Source organism: Manis pentadactyla, chromosome 1 (assembly GCF_030020395.1).
Source record: "Manis pentadactyla isolate mManPen7 chromosome 1, mManPen7.hap1, whole genome shotgun sequence".
NCBI lineage: Eukaryota > Metazoa > Chordata > Mammalia > Pholidota > Manidae > Manis > Manis pentadactyla.
The window spans coordinates 10,227,361-10,249,884 of record NC_080019.1 but is presented as its reverse complement, the minus strand read 5'-3'; the positions used below and the strand labels follow the sequence as shown (position 1 = coordinate 10,249,884).

The 22,524-nt window shown below is 44.1% G+C and overlaps 1 protein-coding gene across 3 annotated transcripts in view; it reads left to right on the top strand.

The window, feature by feature from the left end:
- Positions 1-22,524, top strand: part of DOCK5 (dedicator of cytokinesis 5) — a 194,029-nt gene that overhangs the window by 42,688 nt on the left and 128,817 nt on the right. The window contains exons 1-3 of one of the 3 annotated variants that reach the window (XM_057486566.1): positions 1,342-1,405; positions 1,975-2,058; positions 20,356-20,396. In XM_057486566.1, coding sequence (XP_057342549.1) covers positions 1,357-1,405; positions 1,975-2,058; positions 20,356-20,396 — 174 coding nt within the window. In that variant the 5' untranslated portion in view covers positions 1,342-1,356. Of the gene's footprint in view, positions 1-1,341; positions 1,406-1,974; positions 2,059-20,355; positions 20,397-22,524 lie in introns of those variants that run through there. The other 2 variants (XM_036888920.2, XM_036888921.2) reach the window with 2 other exon arrangements.

The following is a 22,524-nucleotide window of genomic DNA, read 5'->3' as shown; positions in this document are numbered from 1 at the left end:
ACAGTTACCAAAGGGAAAGGGACTGGGGAGGATGGATGGGAAGGGAGGAACAAGGGCAGGGAAAAAGAAAGGGGGCATTATGATTAGCATGTATAGTGTTGGGGGGGGCACAGGGAGGGCTGTGCAGCACAGAAGACAAGTAGTGATTCTACAGCATCTTACTACGCTTACGGACAGTGACTGTAATGGGGTTTGTGGGGGGGACTTGGTGACCGGGGGAGCCTAGTAAACATAATGTTCTTCATGTAATTGTAGATTAATGATAACAAAAAAAAAGGTTTCATGAAAGTCTAATTTACATACCATAAAATCCACCCATTTTAAGAATATGGTTCAGTGATTTTTGGTAAATGTACATAGTTGTGTAACCATCACCACAATCCAGCGTTAAGATGTTTCCACCTCATGCCTCTTAGCTCAGCCACTGTCCCCACCCCCAGGAATCTGCTGTGCATTCTCTGGTAGATTTGCCTCTTCTGAACATTGCAAAGAAGTGGAAGCCCAAAACACACTTTTTGCTTATTTAGCACAGTGCTTTTTGAAGTTCATCCATGTCATAGCATGTGTTTGTATTTCATTCCTTTTTCTTTATCCGTTGTATGGATATACCATATTTTATTTATTCATTTAATCATCAGTTAATGAATTGTTACCATGTTTTAGCTATTGTGAATAAAGCTGCTGTATTCGTTTCCTGTGGCTATTGTAACAAATTACCATAAACTTAGTGGCTTAAAACAAGAGAAATTTATTCTCGTATAGTTCTGAAGACCAGAAATCCTGTGAAGATTCCCAACTTACTCAGATTTTTTGCCACGGTGATATTCACAGGTTTCACAAATTTGATATTGGACATCTTTTGGGGGACTCTGCCTACTACAACAGCTCTGAATATTTACCTTAAGTGCTTATGTAGACATGTTTTCATTTCTCTTTGTAGATTGTGGTGAATGGAATTGCTGGATTGCATTGTAAATTTATGTTAAGCATTTTAAGAAACTGTTAATGAAGAGGCATCTTAAATTCCTACCAGCAGTGTATGAGGGTTCCTGTTTCTCCACATTCCTGCCCGTTGTCTGCCTTTGTAAAAATTATAGCCATTCTTGTGGGTGTGAATTGGTAGCTCGTTGTGGTTTTAATTTGCATTTTCCCCGATGACTAATGATGTTAAACATCTTTTTATGTGTGTGTCCGCCATCACCTAGGATTCTTGGCAAAATGTCTCTTCAGGGCGCTTACTCATCTTAAAATTGGGCTATCATCTTCTTTTTGAGTTAGACGAGTTAGTCTACAGTTTTTCATAATCTGGGCCAGTCATTGCCACTCCAAAGGACTGTGGCATTTGAGGTCACCTTGATGAGGAAGTGCTGGGGCAGCCAGTCCCCCGGGGAGCCTTGCACTAGGGGTGAGGCAGCCATGCTGCATGGCACCCTGTGTCAGGCGGTTACTGGAGGGTAGATGGGACTCCCAGGTGTCGGGGAAGCCAGGTTGGCTCACCCTGTGCCGGGGAGGTGGCAGTGCGGGCGGCTGCTGTGTGATGAGCCAGGAGGCAGACCCGCAGAGCGCCGTGATGTATTCTTACTGTAGCCTGTGCTGCCATTCACATGACTTATCACAATTTCACTTAAGTAGTTGTTTCTATAGTAATATATTTGATATCTTTCTTCCTCTGTGAGAGCATAGGAATTCCTGGGACAGGGGCCGCATCTGTGTGTTTTGTCACGCTGTCACAGGTCACAGTATGTGGTACGTAGTAGGCAACTACCTCATATTGTTGGGGGGAAGAATGACTGTAACATACCAGTAATGGGGGTCCAGGAAGATGTTCTCTGGTTCAGAGTGGGTGATTCACATGAACTCATTAGAGGGTTATTTGCTGAAGCAGTAATTCACTAGCCACTGATTGTGCTGTTTAGGGACTTGTGTTTTCACTGGCACTGATGCCATTTACCCCTTTTTATTTCTTATTTCCAGCCATCTATAACTATAATGCCTCTCAAGATGTGGAGCTCTCCTTGCAGATTGGAGACACGGTTCACATCCTGGAGATGTATGAGGGTAAGTCTGGATGGCCTTCTGCCAGAAGGGGGGAAAGGGAAAACAGTGGAAGTTACTTATTAATAAGGCACTTAGAGCAAACATCAACATGCTTTACTTCCTGAAGTAGTGCTAGTAAAACTCCAGGAAGTACTTAGGTTGTACCATTTTGTGCTGAGGGTGATTTCAAAATAGCCAGCCAAGTACATGAGTGCAAACATGCCCAGACACCAGAATCAAAGTATGAATACGTTGAGCCCCAGCCACTGGGTGCGGAAGGATACAAGACGGGGCTGGCTTGCAAGGAGGCACGGGGGACGCTGGGCTGGCGGGAGCTCGAAGGAAGCACTGCTGATTAAGTGGCTCTTTCTGTTCAGCACTGAATGTTGCCAGATCGAGGGAGAAATGAGGGAGAGATTTACTGGTGCCACTGAGATTCTTTCAGAGAACCAGGTCAGGACTGCAGCAGGTCCAGAAAGCCCACTAGCAAATTCCCTGCAGTAGGCGGGGCTAGGGACATGGTTGCCGTTAACCTGTGAGCGGGCCGTAGAGCAGCAGTCAGGACTCCCGGTTTGTCTGAAAAGCACAGATCATGTCTGTACCCATTCCACCCCATCCCAGGCTTCCAGCTCCAACTGAAGCACTCCACATCATAGCGGGACTCCTGTGCATATCTGCAGTTCTAATCCAAACCCCCAGAGCACAGCAAACATGAATCCAGGCCTCTTAGTTGAGGATCAAAGCAAGGAGCAACTTTAGGGCCCACTTACTCCCTCTGGAGATTAGGGCAGGAATGAGGTGGGAAGCTAGGCAGATTTTTCTCACAGGGTGAGGCTTGCAGGAGCAGGAACTCTGGATTTGCAGGGTCCAGTCCCCATGTAAAGGCTTATGATGGTGGAATGGCAAAGGTGGTCATCTAGAATCCAGCGTGGCATCCCAGGACAGCACAGGAAGAATGGGGAGAAGGAGACGGGAAGCCAGGAGCAAAGGAAGCAGGGTTTGGCCATAGAAAAGCTGAGTCATCTGCCTGATTGCACACAGAGGACTCTGCTATTATAGCTGCTTCCCTTTAGTTTTAGGCAAAGGGCTTGGGTTTTGCTTCTTGTCTCCACAGAACGTGAAATATAATTATGTAACTCCCTTCGGGCAGCGGGAGGAGAACGAGGGCTACGTGGGCTCTTCCCATTCTGTTCTCTCTTCTGTTTTCATCTGCAGTACCCCAGGTCCAGCCAAATGTTGATTCCATGAATCCCTAAGTTACTAGAGACGGTCTACTGTCATCTCAGGACACTTTTGCTTATTAAAACCATAGCCCATCAAACCTTACTAGGTCATACCTCCTTGTCGGGGGCCAGAGCAATCCACTCTGTTTAGTTTCCAGAGACACACATTTTTCTGTTGTGTAGGTAAAAGTCTGTGTTCTGTTTTTGTGATTCTTCTATACAGGCTTGAAAAGAATGTATATTTTAGGGTTTAGGGGTGCAAAGTTCTATAAATGAGAATTAGATTCTGATTTCTCTGTCATTTCTTCCAAATGTGCTGTATCCTAACTTCTGTTACTGAGGGAACTCTGTTAAAATCTCCTGCCACTATTGCGGTTTGTCTGTGTCAGTTTACAGGGATGTCGGTTTTTTGCTTTATATATTCTCAGGCCTGTTTTTAGGTGTGTATAATTTTAAAGTCATTCTATCAAACAATTCCAACTTCTAATTCCTGTTTTTAAAACCTTTTATCATTTTCTTTGCCATAATGCTTTTTTTTTTGTCTCTTTTGCCTGAAATTCACAGCCCATTCATTGGTAGTCCCATGGCTCTAGCTTTTGTCCTCCTGCCCCCACCAGGCCATCAGAAATGCTGCTCAGCCACTCAGGAACCTTCTCTTAATTCAGTAGATGCTCCAAGAGGAAAACAGTCCTAAACACTGGCCTCATCTTTGAGTTTTTGTCTTTTTCAGATCTTGACCTGGTAATGCCTCACTTTACCAAGTTAGCTCTTGTGTGTGTGTGTGTGTGTGTGTGTGTGTGTGTGTGTGTGTGAAGGGGCAGGGGGTGAGTGGGTGGTGGGGTCAAGCTTTTCTAAATGTCCTGCAGAGTGTGGGAGAGAACAGTGCAGAGCTGATCTGAAATAAAGTAGATGATGTCTTTTAAATACATCTTCAACATTCTTCTTTTCATTTTTATGTGACCCCCTAACATATTTTTCGAAATAGCTAATTGAAACAGTTTGTCCTTATGGGACTCATATTGATGGGAATTTTATGCGTGTGTATTATTTATACTTTATCGAGTAGTCTTCTAGTCTTCCAGTTACATTCCTAAAAGGTGGCATTCAGACAGACCAAGCTAAGGTGGTCAGTGAGCTTGGTTGAATATGAAATGTAGCACAGACACACAGACACAGCCATTTCAAGTACCTTCTCCTGCACAAGTCCCCAAGCCACTGTGCTCCTCATGTGTGCTTGCCTGGAGCCCTGGCATGGTTGATAGGCAATCCGAGGAAACTGTTACTGTATTAATGATGTGGCTTGAACGTGATGGTCCTGGTGCTGGAGGTCATGACAGCAGGAAGCTGATTTTCCTGTTAATTGCTACCACTAAATATTTGGTGTGCCGGCCATAAAACTCTTTCATCTTAAGGAAGGGATGTTATCACTTGGTCTGTACAAGTAGAATGTGTCACGATGTGAATGGGCAGATTTAGAACATGAATTTCTGATTTTATTCACCACCAAGGGACATGTCAGCTTTATGGAGCTGATTATATTAGATACATTTTTATACAGCACTTACTTTATGGGATTGATTTTTTTAAACAGTGCCCGCCTTGCCAGATGCAGTGATAATTTCTTATATCTGCTAAGTACTCAGAGTTCTTGGCTGGGTTCTCAAATTCCTTTATTATTTCAGGCAGCTCAGGACTGAGGGAGGGCAGGAGTGCTTTGCAAACATTAAACATGATGGAAATGCTGAGTAACAATCTGGATTCTCTCCTTCCCCCATCTCCTCTTTCCTTTAAAAAAATAAACAGAATGGCAACACCCACAGTACTGCCAGACGGAATTTAAGGGCAATATTGGCGCTGCTTCATGGCCCAGGGTGGGTTGTGTCTGTCAGCTTCCTGTCAGATTCAACTCCTGGGGTTCCCCCCTACCTCGCTCTACCCTCGGCCCCACCCCACCTTGGAGATACTTGCATACCAGACCTGTGTGTGGACATGAGGCCACCTTTCTGGAGCCCAGACAAGAAAAATTCTTTTCTGCCCACAACCCACAGCACAATACCACTTAGGACTCTTCCTCGCGCTGTTTCCTGCCCTGTGGTTGAATGAATAATCACGAAAACGATAGCTCCCTCAAGGCCAAGCTTGCTTCTTCATCTGCAGGGCTGTGGCGAGCATGGCCCCTGGCATGCAGCAGGTGTTCTGCAGAAGCGTTGAATGAGTGAAGGGAAAATAGGAGACCAAGGCAAACCTGCTGGAGCAAGGCAAGCTAGTGTGGAGAGTCAGGGGGTGGGGCTGCTCCCCCAGAGCCCCCAATACCACAGGACAGAGCGGCCTTTCTTCTGCCACAGGGCAGATTCACGAGGCTCCAGCATTTCCCTGTCCCCTGCACCCTGCGGAGGGACTTGGGTACTGTATGAGCTTTTTTTTTTTTTTTAATAACAGCTTTATTGAGATACATTTCAAATGCTACACAGTTTACCCTCTTAAAGTCTGCCATTTAGTGGTTATTTACAAAGTATACCATTCACAGACTGGGGCGAATATCACCACTCTCTACTTTGGAAACATTTTCATTATCCCAAAAAGAACCCCTGTACTCCTTAGTGGTCATTGCCCTCAGCCCCAGGCAGCCACCAGCCTCATTTCTGTCTCTATGGAATTGCCTGTTCTAGACATTTCATGTGAATATAATATGTGATCTTTTGTGACGGCTTCTTCTACTTAGCATAATGTTTACAAGGTTCAACCTTCTAGCATGTATCAGTACTTCATAGCTTTTGATTGCTGAATAATATTCATTGTATGCATGTATCACATTTTATTTATCCATTCAGCAATCAGTGGACATGTGGGCTGTTCACAGGTTTCAGCTGTTACGAATAATGCTGCTATAAATGTTTGCATATAAATTTCTGTGTGAACACATACCTTCATTTACCCCGGGCATATTCCTAGTCGTGGAATGGCTGGGTCCTGTGGTAACTCTGTTTTTAACCTTTTGGGGAACTGCCCGACTGAGTTTTGGCTCTAAAACTGGAGACCCATGGTCCAAATGCAAGAGCGTCTATCACTTACCATTTGCTTCTTTTTATCACCTTGCCTCTGAACTTCATTGATTACTCACAGTGAAGGAAGAGAGCAGAACTGACTGAGAAGCTATATGCTGCTCATCCTTTATAGGCCCCCAAGCATCACTTGCCTTCAGGGACTTTTTCAGAAACAAAAATTCCCAAGGACGGAAGCATGTGTCCTTGGCCCCCATCGTTGGCACTGGCCCGCCTGCGGTCGCTGCCAGGGCTGCTGCTTCTGCCGGACCAGGGGTTTGGCCGTGAGACAGCCGCCGCCCACCTTGAGCATTGTTTCCCAGCCTGGGTCCAGGAGAGCCCAGTGTGGACATGTATTCATTCAACAGTACTTGCTGAGCAAGTATTATGCTCTTATTTGTGCCAAGTACATTACGGAGCATAACAGATGTTCTACGCACTGAGGTCACCAGAGTGACGGGACGGCAAAGTCCCTGTTCTTGGAGGGTTTGCATCCAACTGAGCAAAGTAAGTAAACAAATTCAGACCCTCCAAGTGCTGTGGTGCTGGTGGCGACAGGAGGAGACCACCTCAGAGCAGGTAGCTGTGTCCCTGTCCAGGCGGAGCGTTCCCGGGCAGACGCTTAAACTCTTTGCTTGCACGGTCATTTCATCTAAAATTTTGTCACTCTGAATTGAAAATGATTAAATGAAAGTGCTTTGGAAAATAAGACTTGAGCATCCCCGGCCACCATGAAGCTCCTCTCCTGAGATTAAACAAATTCCAGTCACAACTGGCTTTGTGCCCTGGCTCTGCTGTTCCCCTAGTGGTCTCCTGCGCTCGCTTCATATCCACCCATTAGCTTGTTTTCAGTCCATAGACCATGCACACGCTCGAGAGAGGAGGGCTGGTGTTAACAGTGACTTCTGGGGGCAAACATAGCACAGTTGGCCCCTGTTGGCAACAACAAAATGAGATAATGTCTCAAAGGCACTCCACGTTCTACAGAGGCAGGCACAGCGTAGTTTCATATTATTTCAGTGTAATTTGTAAAGATGCAAAGATTAATAGCACAGATGATTGGATTTGGTCCAGAGGAAATGGGCAATCCTGAAAAGCTGAACTAGAAAGAAGCATTTGTGTATGTACCGGAGGTCCCCAAATACCCATTCTGTTTCTCCTATATAGAATGAGGCAAACTTTAAAGTGCACCTTAGTCAAGAAATCCACTCCCTTGTAATATGAGAAAGTATAAAAATGGATCATGACCTGGGCTGTATATGTTTTGGATCTTACCTTTATAAAGCAGGCTTTTTTTAGTAAGTAAAGAGAGCAGCATTATGCCAGAGACGTAAGGTTGCATGGCACTGAATTGTGGCTCCCTGGCTGACAAAACTTTCTAATAGATGCATGAAAATGAAGAGTGCGTTTGAAGATTTTCTTTTTTTCAAGCAGAGGCTTAATTAATTAGCATCTTTCTGAGTATGATAAACAGGAACCCAGCATATGGGACCATATGAGTAAGGTCTTACTGAACTCTTGAAGGATGTCTGATTTTTTTTTAAATTTTTATTTTGGTATCATTAATCTACAATTACATGAAGGACATTATGTTTACTAGGCTCCCCCCTTCACCAAGTCCCCCCGACATCCTCGTTCACAGTCACTGTCCATCAACATAGTAAAGTAGTGATTTTACAGCATCTTACTATGTTGATGGACAGTGACTGTGAACGAGGATGTCTGATTTGAGAAAGTGGGTTGTCCATCCTACCCTGGACAACAATTAACCTTGACATCCCTTTATTGTCCCTCTTTTCTATTCATTTCCTTTTCTATTTGGTCAGGCATGCCCAATGATCATAAGGTGAGTGAGAGCAAAAATCCACATTGATCTTTAAAAATCAGTTCTTAACAGCATGTGTAAAAGGTTATGCTGGGTATAAGCTATCAAGCGTTCCATATATTTGTGACTTTCATTCACTTCTGTTACCCCATTTGTCAAGATCATTGACAGGGTTTTGTAATTCAGATTCTATAGTCTCACCTTGTTCTAGTTAATAAAAAGAACTGCCTTTCACAGACAGAAATGGCAGCAAGCCCAGCAGCCCAGATTTCATGACAAGGACTGCGTGCGAACCTTTTGGCGCCGGCCTTGAAAGCAGATCAGGTCACGTGGCATTGTGTCGAGTGCGCCGGTCACTTCCCACATCTGTGTGACCTTTACCTTAAGTACTCTTGTCAGCTACCACTACTGGGGACATGTGTTCCTGAGATGTGTTTTTCAAAAGACCTGTGTGGCAGTAGGAGTGTGTTTATAAGAAAAACTAATTAAAAAGTAGCACCTGTGAAAAGTCTCATCTCAGATTTCAACCCATCAGAAAGAGAATGCCTTCTCTTGTTCTGTCTTTTGAGATACATTTGAATGTGCTTCTAAAATTCCTTCTTTAAAATTTATGTTATTCGAGCACAGACGCATACGCACAGCCGAGGAGGCAAGCTCCGCATGAAAGCATGAAAGGGTTGGGGTGGTGGCTGCTCTGATGGAATGTTCTCACGAGCTTTTGGTGTCCTGTAAGTTTTGGTCTAATCCTGGGGCAGAGTGGTGGGCAGGCTCCTTCTATCCCACGTACACACGTGCCCACTCATGGCTCTCTTCCCACCTCTGAGTACTGGGCCATTCACATTGTTTGATGTGTAACTTTCATGAAAAATGCCTTGGGGTCTTATCCTCACTGTGACACAGCTCATCAAACTCCTGTGGGACTGGGGAAGATTCAGTTAAGGGTTAGTGTAAAGAGGAAGTCCTACAGGCAACTTCCAAATTGATTGAGGGCAAATAGGAATAAGAAATGTCTCCACTCGCTTGTATCTGGAGAGAGAAGGTTGAATGTATGCCTCTGCTTTGCTCATAGCAATATGAGTAATTTATGACCTTTAAAAGCATATACGGACTCTTACACATCATAAATATTAACTCCATGCTGGAGTGCTCCCCTTTTATCCAACCCGTGGAGGCAAGTCATTTGATAGAAAGTGTCATAGGAGCAGAAAACTTAGTGCCTGAAAAGCTCACATGCGTCAGTGAGTCTTGCACAAGCACATGAGAACCTCAGTCCTTTTCCTTGTCATGGACAGGCTACAAAGGAGGTATGGACAGGGCATGATGGCAAAGGTTCCTATTAAAGAAATACTATTACATAACCCTTATATTCCCTGTATGTGTCCCCGATGTTCATCAGTCAAACAAGCATATTACATGTGTGTGCATTTAACTTTGAAAATAGGATCATAAGATTTTAAACAACTCCACCTAGCAATTTAGTTCATCTTCTAAATGGCAGGAAAAATTAACACTAAATTCTTAACCTTGAATGCTTGCTTACTTTCACCAATGCAGTTTTGAGAACCTGTTATTATAGTTGGAATTGAAGGAATGGGAGAGGCTAGAATTATTTTTTAATTAGCTTTACTGCCAGGTTCACCTCCCACTGAATGTTAAGTCAGGCCTTCAAATAACCTGTTTCAGTAACCTTTGAGTTCTATCTCAGCTCCATTCAGTCTCTGCTCAGCCCTGGGTTATTCAGCACCAGGTTTCTTGATTATTCCAGCCACTGTCGTGTGGTTTTCCTATCACACAAATTGTTTCTTCTACTTGTTCTCTTTCCTTTGAAGTCATCTTTTCTGTCATTTTCTCGAGGCAGGGAACTTAGTCTGTTGGAACATGAATGTGCATCTTAGATTGGGTGCAGCAGTTGTGGAGTGGAGCTTCCCACGAACCCAAGCCTCTAGTTGCCTCTGGGTGCTTCCTCCTTGGTGCCAGTCCATGAGTTAAGAGCCATTTAGAGAGGTCCTGCTCCTTCCAGGAAGCACAGGCACACTCCTCAGAAAACAAATGAAGAGAAGTCCACATCGAGTCCCTTCCTGCCATCCGCACGGGAACCAGATGACAGCCCTGAGGGCAGGAGGTGTCCCTGATGGTGTCATCACGTGCCCTCAGCTCCAAATTTGTGTACCATTTTATGCTTCTCTTTGTGCAGGCATGAAGCTAAGGGCTTTCAGGTACTGAATCTCAGTTCTTACCATCCTGGGAGATCAGAGTTGGTAACGCTCATTTAATAAATGGAAAAATCAAGGTTAAAAACCTTGAAGGCATTCATACAGTTATGAAATGGCAGAGCCGCGATTCCTCCCAGGGTCCTAGGGAATCCCAGCAGAATGCTTTTCCACACTGTGATGCCTCTTGAGGAAATAACACTTCTGTTTTGGACCTAATGTACAGTTTTCCAAAGGGGGTGAGGTTCTGTTGCTTTTTGAATAGCTGCCATACCACCTGAGATGGGTCTGTTTTGGTGTGAGCTCTTTCTGAACTTACTGCCTCCCCTCGGCTCTCCTTACACACCTGCCCCCCTCCACATGCGCCTGCCTCCCTTTCCTTTCTCAGAGCAGGTAGGCAGGTGTGTTCCAGAGGGTGTGGCAGAATCATTCCGCCTCACCCAGAAATGGGTGCCCTCCCCCTGCCCGCACTCTCCGGGTGAGAATGACTGAGGGGTGGGCTGCCCCCTTAGGTGCAGTATATGCTGCCTCCTCTAAGCAAGGAGGTGTCCAGAGGGGCCCCAATACTCCAGCCGAAAGGCAGGCTCCCTGCGAGTGTGTGCGGTGGGGTACAGCTCATGTCCCTGATGGTGCCCCTGCGTGTGTGAGAGAAGAGGGCGTGTGAGCTGAGCCCGGTGGGCGGGGTCTCTGACGCTCTCGGAAGGTCCCGTGTGGTTCCCACCCATGCTGTTACTTCCAGGACTCCTCACGCCGTCACCATAACTGGTCCCCACCTCTGCTCAGCCACTGCCAGTGTTATGACCCTGAGAGGGTTGCCTCACCCCTGACTGTCTGGGTCCTCCAAGTGGGGCCCAGTCGTTCACTTTTAGAGTTCACATTCACCCTTTCATTTCTAGGATACATTTCACCGAGGGGCTTGAAGCTAGCTTCTAAGTGACCCAGTGCTCTGACTGTCCCATTGGAGTACATCCCTCGCTTCTCTGGACTCGTGCTCCAATCCGAGGCCCACGTGTCTACAGCATCTCTGCCCAGGACAGGTTTCCTGTCTTCCTGGGGCCTCCATTCCCCTCAGAAGTTAAGAGAGCCTGTCTCCGACCCCTGCGAGCTCAGTATCCTTCTTGACCCCTGCGAGCTCAGTATCCTTCTCAGGAGGCTCAGGCAGTGTCATGTAAGAGCACCCTGCACTGAAATTCCAGAAATCCTGGTAAACGAGACATGCAAGTTTGGACCTTCCCTCACCTGCTCCTCTCTGTTGCACCAGCAGTTAGATTCAAACTCGAAATTCTTCAGGGTTAGGATTCAGGGTTTTACTCTCAAACTCCTTGAAGGCCCCACAGTGGACCTCCTTCAATGTATCTTGCTTGATTCATCAAATCCCCACCCACAAACCTGCATCCTTCTCTCATCCATCTTGCAAAGTGGTGCTGATGCTCACAAAACGTGCATGAGTTGCAGCAAATTCATTCCTACTGCTGATAAAAGTATATGCTGCCTCCTATCCAGCTTTCTTGAACTGGTTGCATAAGTTAGAGAAATGCATCAGCAAACAGGGCAGTTAGAGCCAGTGGCCAGAAGGACTGGCTGCTGGCAGGATTGCTTGGCCTTAAAAAAGCAGAAACAAAGAGCCGCATCCAGAAAATACAAAGGGCATTGGCAAGCCCAAGTGGTGACGCTGATCACACTGAGGAAGTGTTATTTCCCTGTCTCCGAGCTTCATGGTGGCTGTGAAGGCACAGAGAGCTCTCCTAGTTTTGCAGGGGATGTTGGGCTCTGTCATCTCTCAGTTTTGTTGACTGTGATTTGGATCTGTCCCCACACCTCCACCTGGGCCAGGACCCTCTGCCTGACGAGGTACTTGCTGTTTGAAAGTAGAGTTCTGACGACACCGTCTGTTACAAGCAACCAAGAGAAACCTCAGCATTTTTAGCTATAGAGTTGGATTTTTTGAGGTAATGTGATAGGAAAAAAAATAGAAATGTTTTTATGGAAAGATATTTAAGAGATGAAAACCTTTATTAGTTAACAATTGAAGAAATGGAATCCCATAGAGCTGGTGAGCACAGAACCAGGCCTTTGCATTTCCAACCAGTCCTCTCAATAAGGAGCAATACCTCCTGTGTAGGCAGGTGCTCTGGCCACGCCCATCTCGACCCCCTGCATGTGGATCCTAGGGAGAGAGAAGGGTCTCTGGGACCTTGAAGTTGGATTGTGCCGTGCAGGTGCAGATTTTATTGTGTATCTGTTCTGTCCATGGCCACTAGCCCAAGGAGACCTCTTTCTCATTGATATATAGCCATTAAATGTTTACTGAGTGCCTGCTATGTACCAGCCACCACAAAGAGGGCTCTTTCTTGTTCATTCAAGAAATAAAAGGTGGAAACCACATCTCTTGCCTTCCATGTACCTGCTGGGCGTGTACACGGGTACTCTGCACTGGCGGGGTTCCATGGCAGAGCCTCCTAGCCCGACAGGCAGTGCTGAGCCCCAGTGCCTTCCGCTGTGCCCCCCAGCGTGGTGTGGGGCAGCGAGGTGGGAGGCAAGGACCAATGAGCTGGGCAGGAGCAAACCCTGTGTGGGCATCTACAGCTGAGACAGTAAGTCACTGGTTGACTTTGGACAACCTTTTCAATTCTTTGTCTCTGTTTCCTCTTTTTTAAGTAAGTGTGTTAGATTTCAGTGAACTCTGAGTTTCTTTGGAGCTCATACCTATCTGCTCTCTCAAAAGTATGAAATTGAGCTAATTAACTGGGAAGACTGATTTGTCTTGCAAAGATGGACAGAAGAATAGAATCATTTCTTACCGTCTTCACGTCCTTTTACTTTCTGCCTTTGCACATGTTTTCAAAAGCCCCAGTAAACCAATCAGTGCCTTTGGAAGTGAGCACCCGGAAGCCCAAGTCTCTGGTAGGCAGTGTGCTGCTCCCAGACAAGGGGCCAACAATTGAGCCTTTTCTCTGCCCTCCAGGGAGTGGCACCTGCTGTTTCTGCTCTCCGGCTTCCCTGCAGGGACCTCAGGCGTCTGTCTGCAGGACATCTGGGGAGGGGAGGGCAGGTTATGGCCATGGAAACCCAACAGGTGTGCCTGGGCCACAGCAGATGTAACCTTTGACCCTGGCCTAATTAACCATGCTTTACCTAGCCAACTACCAAGCCAGTGACACTTAAAGGAAAAATAACAGAATTTAGCACCTGTTCTCCCTCTGTGGATCCCTGTAACACACACACACACACATGCACACACACACACCTGTGGGTGCATTCAAACAATGGGTTCCTATCTGTTTCTTGCCTTTAATTCCTGGGAGGTCAAAAATAATTTGTAGTAGCACACTATTGTGAGTGTAGTTAATGCCATTAGACTGTATACTTAAAAATGGTTAAAATGGTAAAGTTTATAATACTATATTTTATCACAATACAAAAATAATTTATGGATCGGGGAAAGGAAATTGCTTTTATCTTGGGGCTACAAAATGAGAAGAGATCTTATATACAGAACACTTCATGACTTACACATGTAAATGATACTTTTATGGTTCAAAAAAATCCTTTGTCCCTCTTTGGTAATTGCCTTGAATCCATATTCCTAGTTCTCCTTTGTGTACCAGAGTCTCCGAGTCTTTCCACTAAAGGCCTTTTGTATTAAATTATCTGCTTATGGATCTATGTCCTTCCTCTGTGTAATGTCCGCACTCCAGTGTTCAGTAAGTGTTTTTATGTATAATGAATGAATGGTCGCATTAGTCACGTCAGTCCTCGGCTTGGAGATCCTCCCCCGAGAGGACCTTCTAACCACACTTTCTGCTGCAGCCCCACCCCTGTGGCCACTCTCCCCCATCACCCTTTTTTGTTCCTTCATATCTTTTATCCCTCCATGAAATTACTTTGGTTGCATGCTTGTGTGTTTACGTGTATCTGCTTTCTTCTTCCCATTGTTAAATAAGACTTAGAAGGATGGAGGTTCTCTGTCTTGCTCTCCTGGACCTTCTCTGCTGACTGAAGAATTGAATCTCTCATCTGTGACTGAACTTTGGGAAATAGCAACACTCACTCAGAATCAGTTTTGTAGCACGGGAGTGAGAAGGGAAGAGGACTGGTGTCTCAGGGGAGGCGCAGTTATACGTAATGGGGAAGTGGTCTTCTGGTTTTTCACACATGACTCAAACTGGCTGCAGAGGCTGTTTCAGACAGAAATTCAGTAATATTTAAACAATGCCATTATCACTGAATTCTGGGTCACCTTGAGGTGATTACTTTGTAATGTTCATGTGGTCGTATAAATTTTTGTATGGCTTTCAAAAAGTTGCAGTCAAATTTACATACAGTAAAACCTACTCATCTTAGGTATATAGTTCAATGAGTTTGTACAAATGAATGTGTCCCAGGTCCCTAATACCCCAATCAAGATACAGAACATTTCCATCACCCAAAAACTTCCCTATGGCCTTCTTCCACACAATTCCACTCTTTCCTCTGCCATAAACCAACTCCTGCTCTAATTTCGATCACCATAGATTAGTTTGCCTGCTCTTCTCCCTTATATAAATGGGATTGTGATGTCCATTGCGTTTGGATTTTTTTATTCAACCTGTTTTTAGATTCATCCGTGATGTTGCGTATAACAGTAGTTCATTCCCTTTTATCACCAAGTAATACTCCACTGTATGGATACACCTCAGTGTGTCAGTACACCTATTGATACACATTTAGATGGGTTCCAGTTTTTGACTATGAAGAATAAAGCTTTAATAAACATCCTTGTAAAGTATTTTTATGGATAATGGTTTTCACTGATCTTGGGTAAATATTCAGAAGTGGGGATATTGCCAGGTCATAGGTCATGTGTGTGCTTAACCTTATATGAACTACCAGCAATGCAAGAGAGTTCCCTTTGGCCCGTATCCTTACCAACAGTAGGTACAGCCAGTCTTTTTAATGTTAGCCATTCTACTGGGTGTAGAGAAGTATCTCATTTTTTATGTACAGTTTACATTGAGTAAAATTCACCCAATTTAATACGCAGTTCTGCATCTTTTGACAAATGCCCACAATCATGAAACACCATCACAATCAGATACAGAACAATTCTATCAGTCACTCAAAATTCTCCCACGTCCCTTTGTAGTCAGTCCCATGCCAACCTCAGCCCTAACCTGTTTTCTTTCTGTGTAATTGTACTTTGGCCTAGTCCTGGTTTCCCAGGATTTGTCACCTGCATTTTTTAAAAATTTACCATTATCATAATTAATGTACATGGTTTTAAAACTCATAATGCGAAACAACAGTCCCTTCCCAACACCTCTTGGTTTCTGATTCCACTTTGACCCCTTCCACCCAATTTTTGTGGCATCCACCTTTTCATTTCCAAATATCTGTGCTTCCATTACTTGGTATTTCCATTTTTGTTTTGGGTTTCATTTTGGTATTCAGTTCACTGTTTGGTATTTTCATTTTTATTAATTAACTCTTTATTATGCAAGATAAGGATTTCCTTCTTTTGTGCCCCCCTACCAACCACACATGAACCCATCTGTTCCTAATAGAGATCTTGCAGTATGGATATTTTTTTGTTTTTTCGATAGTGTTTAGATTATTGTGCCTACATAGTGTAAGCAGCAGAGGATGGGGAGTGTGACTTGATTTCATTTCCTTGAATAGTATGTTTTTGTCCAGAGGGGTTTAATTTCTTTCGGTCTTGGGTCTCTGTGCACCTACCCCTATTTCATATCTAGACTTTCTGACAGAAGTGTTTACCTCCTTCTGATATGTTCACATGAATGAGATCATTTTTTTTATTGGATTCGTTCTTCATGCAATCCTCAGCCCTCCTGCTTCACTTGGGACAGTTACATGGTCCTATTCTGAGGTCGCCTACATCTGTGTCAGGCCCAGAAACATAGGAACTCGTAGGCCTTTCAGCAGAGGTAGGGATAATATACCTATGTGCATAAATACAGATTAACGTGTATGTTAATTTTGACCTATTTTGAGAGTCATGAGTCGCATGGATACCTTCACTTGCAGCTCAGCACCACAGAGTCCTTTTAGTTTCCCCTTCCTTGTAACTCCCTTCGGGGGCAGAAAGAAACCTGGCTTCCAGTATTCTTGATACATTTTCTTTTTTGACCCATTCCCCAGTGGTAACCAGTCCCCATCCTTCTTACCACACCGTCTCCCGCCAGGACGCCCTCCTCAGCCCTATCACACTCCCACAGCCCGTGCTGGCCCCCCTCCTGCACCCTGGTCCTGCGTGCGGATGCCCACTTGGGCTCTGATGCCCCGTGTGGCCCCCACCCCCACACAGACGCTCACCTTGTTCTGCTCAGGCTCCAACGTGCCCCGCGGGCAGATCTCTATGTGATGCCTCCCCCCATCCCACCCTGACCCTCGCAAATGCCTTAGGTTGCCAGGTCCCACCTACTGGAGCCGTGCTCGGCTATCCAGGAAGGGAAGCAGAAGGGCCAAAGTATGTCCCTCGATTCTGTCCCCCATTCCTCAGTGTTGTCCTTCTGTCAGCCTTCCTGTATGAAGGACTAATACTGCCCACTCATCTGCTTAAGCCCAAGGTCTAAGTGCCCTTGAATATTTGCCTTCCCAGGCCATTGCTGGCTTTTCCTGTCTCAGTCATGAGCAGCTCGTCTTGATTCCAAATGCCTCCTGCATGTGGCCCTCTCACCGTGCCTACTAGTCTCGCTGAGGTTCCTTTTCCCACTATCTCACGTCCTACAAGCCACTCTCATATCACAGCCGGCATGTCTTTTAAAAGTGTAAGGCATGGCGTCATTGAAAACCTTCCAGTGGCTTCCCACTGTGTGTAGAATAAAACCCAGATTCCTCCATGGCATATATCTCTGGTAATCAATCCTGGCTGCACAATAGCATTTCCAGGGGAACTTTTTTTAGAAGCACTAAGCCCCTGGGCACTACCCAAGTCCAATTAAATCGGAATATTTGGAAATGTGGCCCAGGCATCAGTATTTTTAAAAGATCCCTGGTGAGTCTACTAGGCAGCCAGGGTTGAAAATCATGCCTCCCTCAAACCTCCTCCTTAGTGTCTTCTCCCCTTTCATGACTGGTTCCACTTAGCTTCTCAGTGTGACCTTTCCTTGATCACCTCAGCTAAAGTAGTTAAAGTGATGTCCCATCACCAGTCATTCTCTGCCGTCTTACGCTCCCTGGGCCCTTAGCACTATCATGATCTGACTATCTGTTTTATGTATTCCTTTTTTTTTTTTTATATCAAAGTGTACTCTTCATGATAACTCTAGATTTCCACTAGAGTGTGCATGGTGCCGACACTAGTGCTTAATAAATATTTGTTGAGTGACTACATGTGGAGGGGAGCAGAGCCAGGTGAGGGACCCTCATATGGGAGTCACAGAGTGTGCAGTAGCCAGAGATGCATTTGATAGGTAAGGGGACATCGAGCAGATGCCAGAGTCCTGGCTGATGGAGATGAGCTAAGAAGCCAGGTACGTTAGCAACATTGACAGGGGAATTAGAAACCCTCTTATATTTTCAAGTGAGAGGGGACAGATTTTTATTCTGGATGGGGGCAGTCTCAGGATACAGAAATGACCAGTTTTCTAAAAGGAAGAACCAATCTTAGGTTAGAATCACTTTGGATGTTCACCATCGTTGCTATAAACTACTTGTTTATTCTGTACCCTTTTTTTTTTTGAAGTGTAATTGGCAGACATTTTATTAGTTTCAGGCATACAACGTGACGATCTGGTATTTATATGTGTAGAGAAATGATCGCCACAGTAAATCTGCTTCATATCCATGACCTACATAGGTACAACTTCTCTCCTTGTTCTGAGAAGTTTTTTAAGATTTACTAACTATACTCACCATGCTGTACATGACATCCTCCTGCTTATAACTGGAAGTTTGTACCTTTTGACCTCCTTCACCCATTTTTTCCCACCCCTCACTCCCTGCCTCTGGCGGCCACGTATCTGTTCTCTGTATTTATGAGCTTGTAAACTTACTTTTTGAGACTGTCCTTTCACCAAAATATAGGTAAGAATAACCCTCTGGACTTCCCCTCCCCCCACCATTCCCTTCATTTTACAGTGTAACAACCTAAGAAAGCGTCTGAGGTTCCAACCAGTCCGTATCACCAGCTCACACTGGTCATAGCTGCGGGTTGGTGTTCCCCTCACTACCTCTTCACATCAGGACATGGTCAGAAGCCTAACAGCATGTTATATTTAGCTGTAATGTGTAATGATCTTGTTTTAAATACTAGGATTAATTGGAAAATTGTGTTCTTGCTAGTATCACCACCCAGGTTGTACTTTAGAACTATTACCATATCCCTTGCAGTTATTAGCAATTGAATTTATGGAGTCCTGTATATGATACAATTCTAGGTTATAAAGAAGTTTCTGCTACTACCTAATGCCAAGCGAAATGAACGAGCCCCTTTACGAATTCAGTGTGGTAACTTTGTGCCTTTAGATGGAGGTTATGCACAATACCACAATTCCAGAGAAGACTTGGGAGGAAAAAAAAAAAGTTTTCAAAAACGACAGGTTTAGGAGGCATAATTCTGGGATGAATGGTTGTGCAAAATACTGTTTACAGAAGTACAGATAAATACCTCTCTGAAAGTAGAGCACAGTCTGCATTGTAACACTGGTTTTATGGTACATAGAGAGATGAGACTTACTTGGAAGAGATTAAGGTGTCCTTTCTCAGCTTGCCTCCGCCCGCCCCGCCACAGGATGCTTGCACGGCATTCATTCATGCAAAGCGTTGTCTCGTGAGCAGACCCAAGTGCCCACAGATGGCAGAGACTCGTGAGACTGGGGAGAAATGTTCAGCTTGGTCTCCTTACTCTTATACCACGCTTGTCTTGTGCACTTGGGTATCTTAAATTAGGAACACCATTTTCCAATCAAATGTCTTTTTCTCAATCCTGGGCCTTAATGCAAACCTGTAATGATTCCACAGTGTAATACCCTATGCGTCCCTGTAAAAAATAGCCAAGTCCTTTCAAATTGTCGAGACTGACAGTTTAAAAATTTGTGAAAATAATAGTAGTAAGTCTGTACCCAAAGACAGTAAATTCACCTTTCCTCTTGTAACATGTCCAAAATAGATTGTGTGTCTGTTTTCTGGATGATTTCATACAGAACAAATTACAAGAGAGTTCTGGAACCCTACTGGCAGATGCCTAAAGTTTTCATTACAGTTTACATCTACTCACATACGTATGTGGCTGCTTTGCACATAGGTACCACTTATAACAGGGTTTACTTAGGCAAGGTGACCACACTGATTCCTGAGGGGAATGAGGAAGATTATTACAGTGACTTACCGACAGTAAATATTTACTCTAAACATTTCTTTGTGGGCAGATTAAATTGTATACTCCCTCTACCCAATAGAGGGTGGGAAACAGCCATAGGTATATGGAATTTTTAAAAAGAAGTTAAAGCCTCTACTTAAAGCCTCATCAAGCCAACACATAGAACCTCTTTATTGTTGGGAAATACTTACAGCATTGTCAAGAATTATTGGAAATGTTGTTTTGTTACTTATCTGTTTCAACTTTTTTAGCTGCAAATGTCTGTATTCATAAGACTTGCTACTCCAATTTAAAACTGTTCTGGAATAGTGGTTCTTACCTTGGAAACTTAGAAAAGAGAGAGAGGCTATATACATTATTTAAAAATATTTTAACAGTATGAGGTGACATGTAGAAGGTACATATATGGAGGCTGAGCTGCATTCTGTCTGTGTTTTGTTCTATCCTTTCTCCAAAGGCATAGAAATGAAGCATGGCTCTCAGTGAATTTTAAATCCTTTCTTTACGAAGAAAATAAAGTTCTGAAATAGATCTGGATTTTTATTGGGTCATAAACCAAAATGCACATATATTCTAACACATTTTGTGCTGATTGTCTCTTGGATTCCATCCCAGTGTTCTAACAGAATGTGATATATTTTGCTAATCTCTTTCTCTGATCTCAGATAACATGAAAGATTGTTCTCTTATACCCTGACAGGTTGGTACCGAGGATACACCCTCCAAAATAAGTCTAAAAAGGTATGGCTTATTGTTCAGTTTTTTAGTATGAAATGTCTGCTGGTTTTGTGTTTGTGCTGTCTGATCCCATTATCTGCTCTTTGCCCTCTCTAGACCTCTTTTCTCTCTTTGGTGGCTATTCTTTAGTTTTGAAAGCAAAATCTCTGATCTCACTGTTCAAGTAAAATAGTGCAAATCCCACTGACTGTCCCACCAGCCAACTCAAGGACAAAGGCCATAGGTGAATTCCCACACCAGGAAGGGCCTGTTGAGGCTTCTTGCTCCCTGACCCTCAAGCTCACTGGGCTGGGTGGTGACACAGTGACGTTGCTGTCATTGGCTCTCTCTCTTGGGGAGCGACCCGTGCTTCTTTATCCCTTAGTTTCCATGCTAAAATCCCAGAACTAAAGGATCTCCCCATTTCAACTGGATTCTTCCTTTGTAAATGGATAAACCCAAGCAGTAGTTTTCAAACTGTAAATCACACAGCTGAAGTAATACATCATGAAATCAATATAGTGTTTTAGAACCAACCTTTTTGAAAAGCAGAAAAGAAAGTGGGATGCCGTGATCATGAAACCGTTTCATGAAACTTTGGTTATAGGTACATATTTTGTATTTTCTGTGTAGCTAAGCATTGGGTTGCCATGGAAATGTATCTCATCGTGGGCAAAGAGATTGAAAAATCCTGACCCTAGTGGGTTCCTGTTTCCAGTGCCAAAACTACTGATCATCAGGCTAAAGAAAATCCATTAGTTAATACCCCCCTCGGTTTATTCTAGATCAGGTCCATGAATTTCCTTTGGCTCTGGACTCCGGGGCAGCATAGCATGTCAGCACTTTCTTTTCAAAGAGCAAAGTTGATGCGGCTGTATTATTTCACACTTCACATGCAAAATAGCTGATAAAGGGGTGAGAGAAACATTTAGAATTTATCAAGAGTAAGTAAAAAAACAACAACCCAGTTCTTAATTTTCAAACACAGCATGAGAGAAAAGAGACCCCAGCACACAACTCTCAAACAAGCTCGGAACAGAAAAACACCTTTTTCTGCAGTAAGATGTAGGCCATTTGAACCCAGGGCTTTCCTGGTCAGGCTTTCTGTGGGGTTGACTCTTAAGTCACACCCACTATTTGCACAGGTACGTGAATACACACACACCTGGGTAACTCTGACAACTTAATAATTACCAAAATAAAGGAGCGTTTGCTTGTCTTTTTATCCATCTCCAAAACCTGATGCTGAATTTTTCTACCCACAGTGAGCTGCTGCGCCACTGTCTTCATCTCCAGCCTAATTGTTTTCATTTAAGCTACTGCTGACTTTTAATTTTTCCAAGCCTCCTGGTAGGGACCTAGAACAGCAGCTGTTATGGCTGATAAGACTGAACTAAAGACGTTTCTTTCAGGATCCTTGTTAGACAAAAACACCTGGTTTATAGCCACACCCACTGCTTGCTTTAGGATTAACCCTGTGGGTATTTGTTTTACTTGCAATTATAGAAATGGTAATTACTTCAAAGCCTGATTAGCGTTAACAGTTTTGAAGTGCTAAATTTGTTTAAGAGCAAGAATACTTAGGTCACTTGATTCCCAATCCTTTAAAAAGAAGTTAACTTAGAAAAAAATGAATCAAGATCCACTCTCAGGATCCAATTTGGAGAACAAACAGTATTCTTGAGTTCTAACTGGTGAATGTGCATCGTGTTGAAACAAGGTCCCAGCCCACAGTTGTCCCCGTCCGAGAGTCCACAGTACCTGGCACGCGAGTGTCTCGGGCACAGAAGGCCTTGGTTTCTTGGGTATCCTGTGATGTCCTGATATGTCGCAGTCCATCTAATCAGCGCCCTTGTTCTCTGCATTGAAAAGTGGATGGGTGGATGCTCCATTAGCATCCAAAGGACAAGTCCTGGATATGTTTTTAATTTTTGTGTGTTCATACTCTTAAAAGACTCTTACCTAAATTTAAAATTTTACCTGTAGAGGAATTATTTCAGTAAGAACTTCTCTTAGTTCTTGATAATGACTTTGTCATTTGATGGAATGATAGTACAAACAAGGGCCATGTGTTTTCTTGTTGACTTTTAAGTTGAAATGTCTTCCTGGTGGCTAGATTCCTGAAAAATAGAAGGAATTCAAAGTCAGTCGT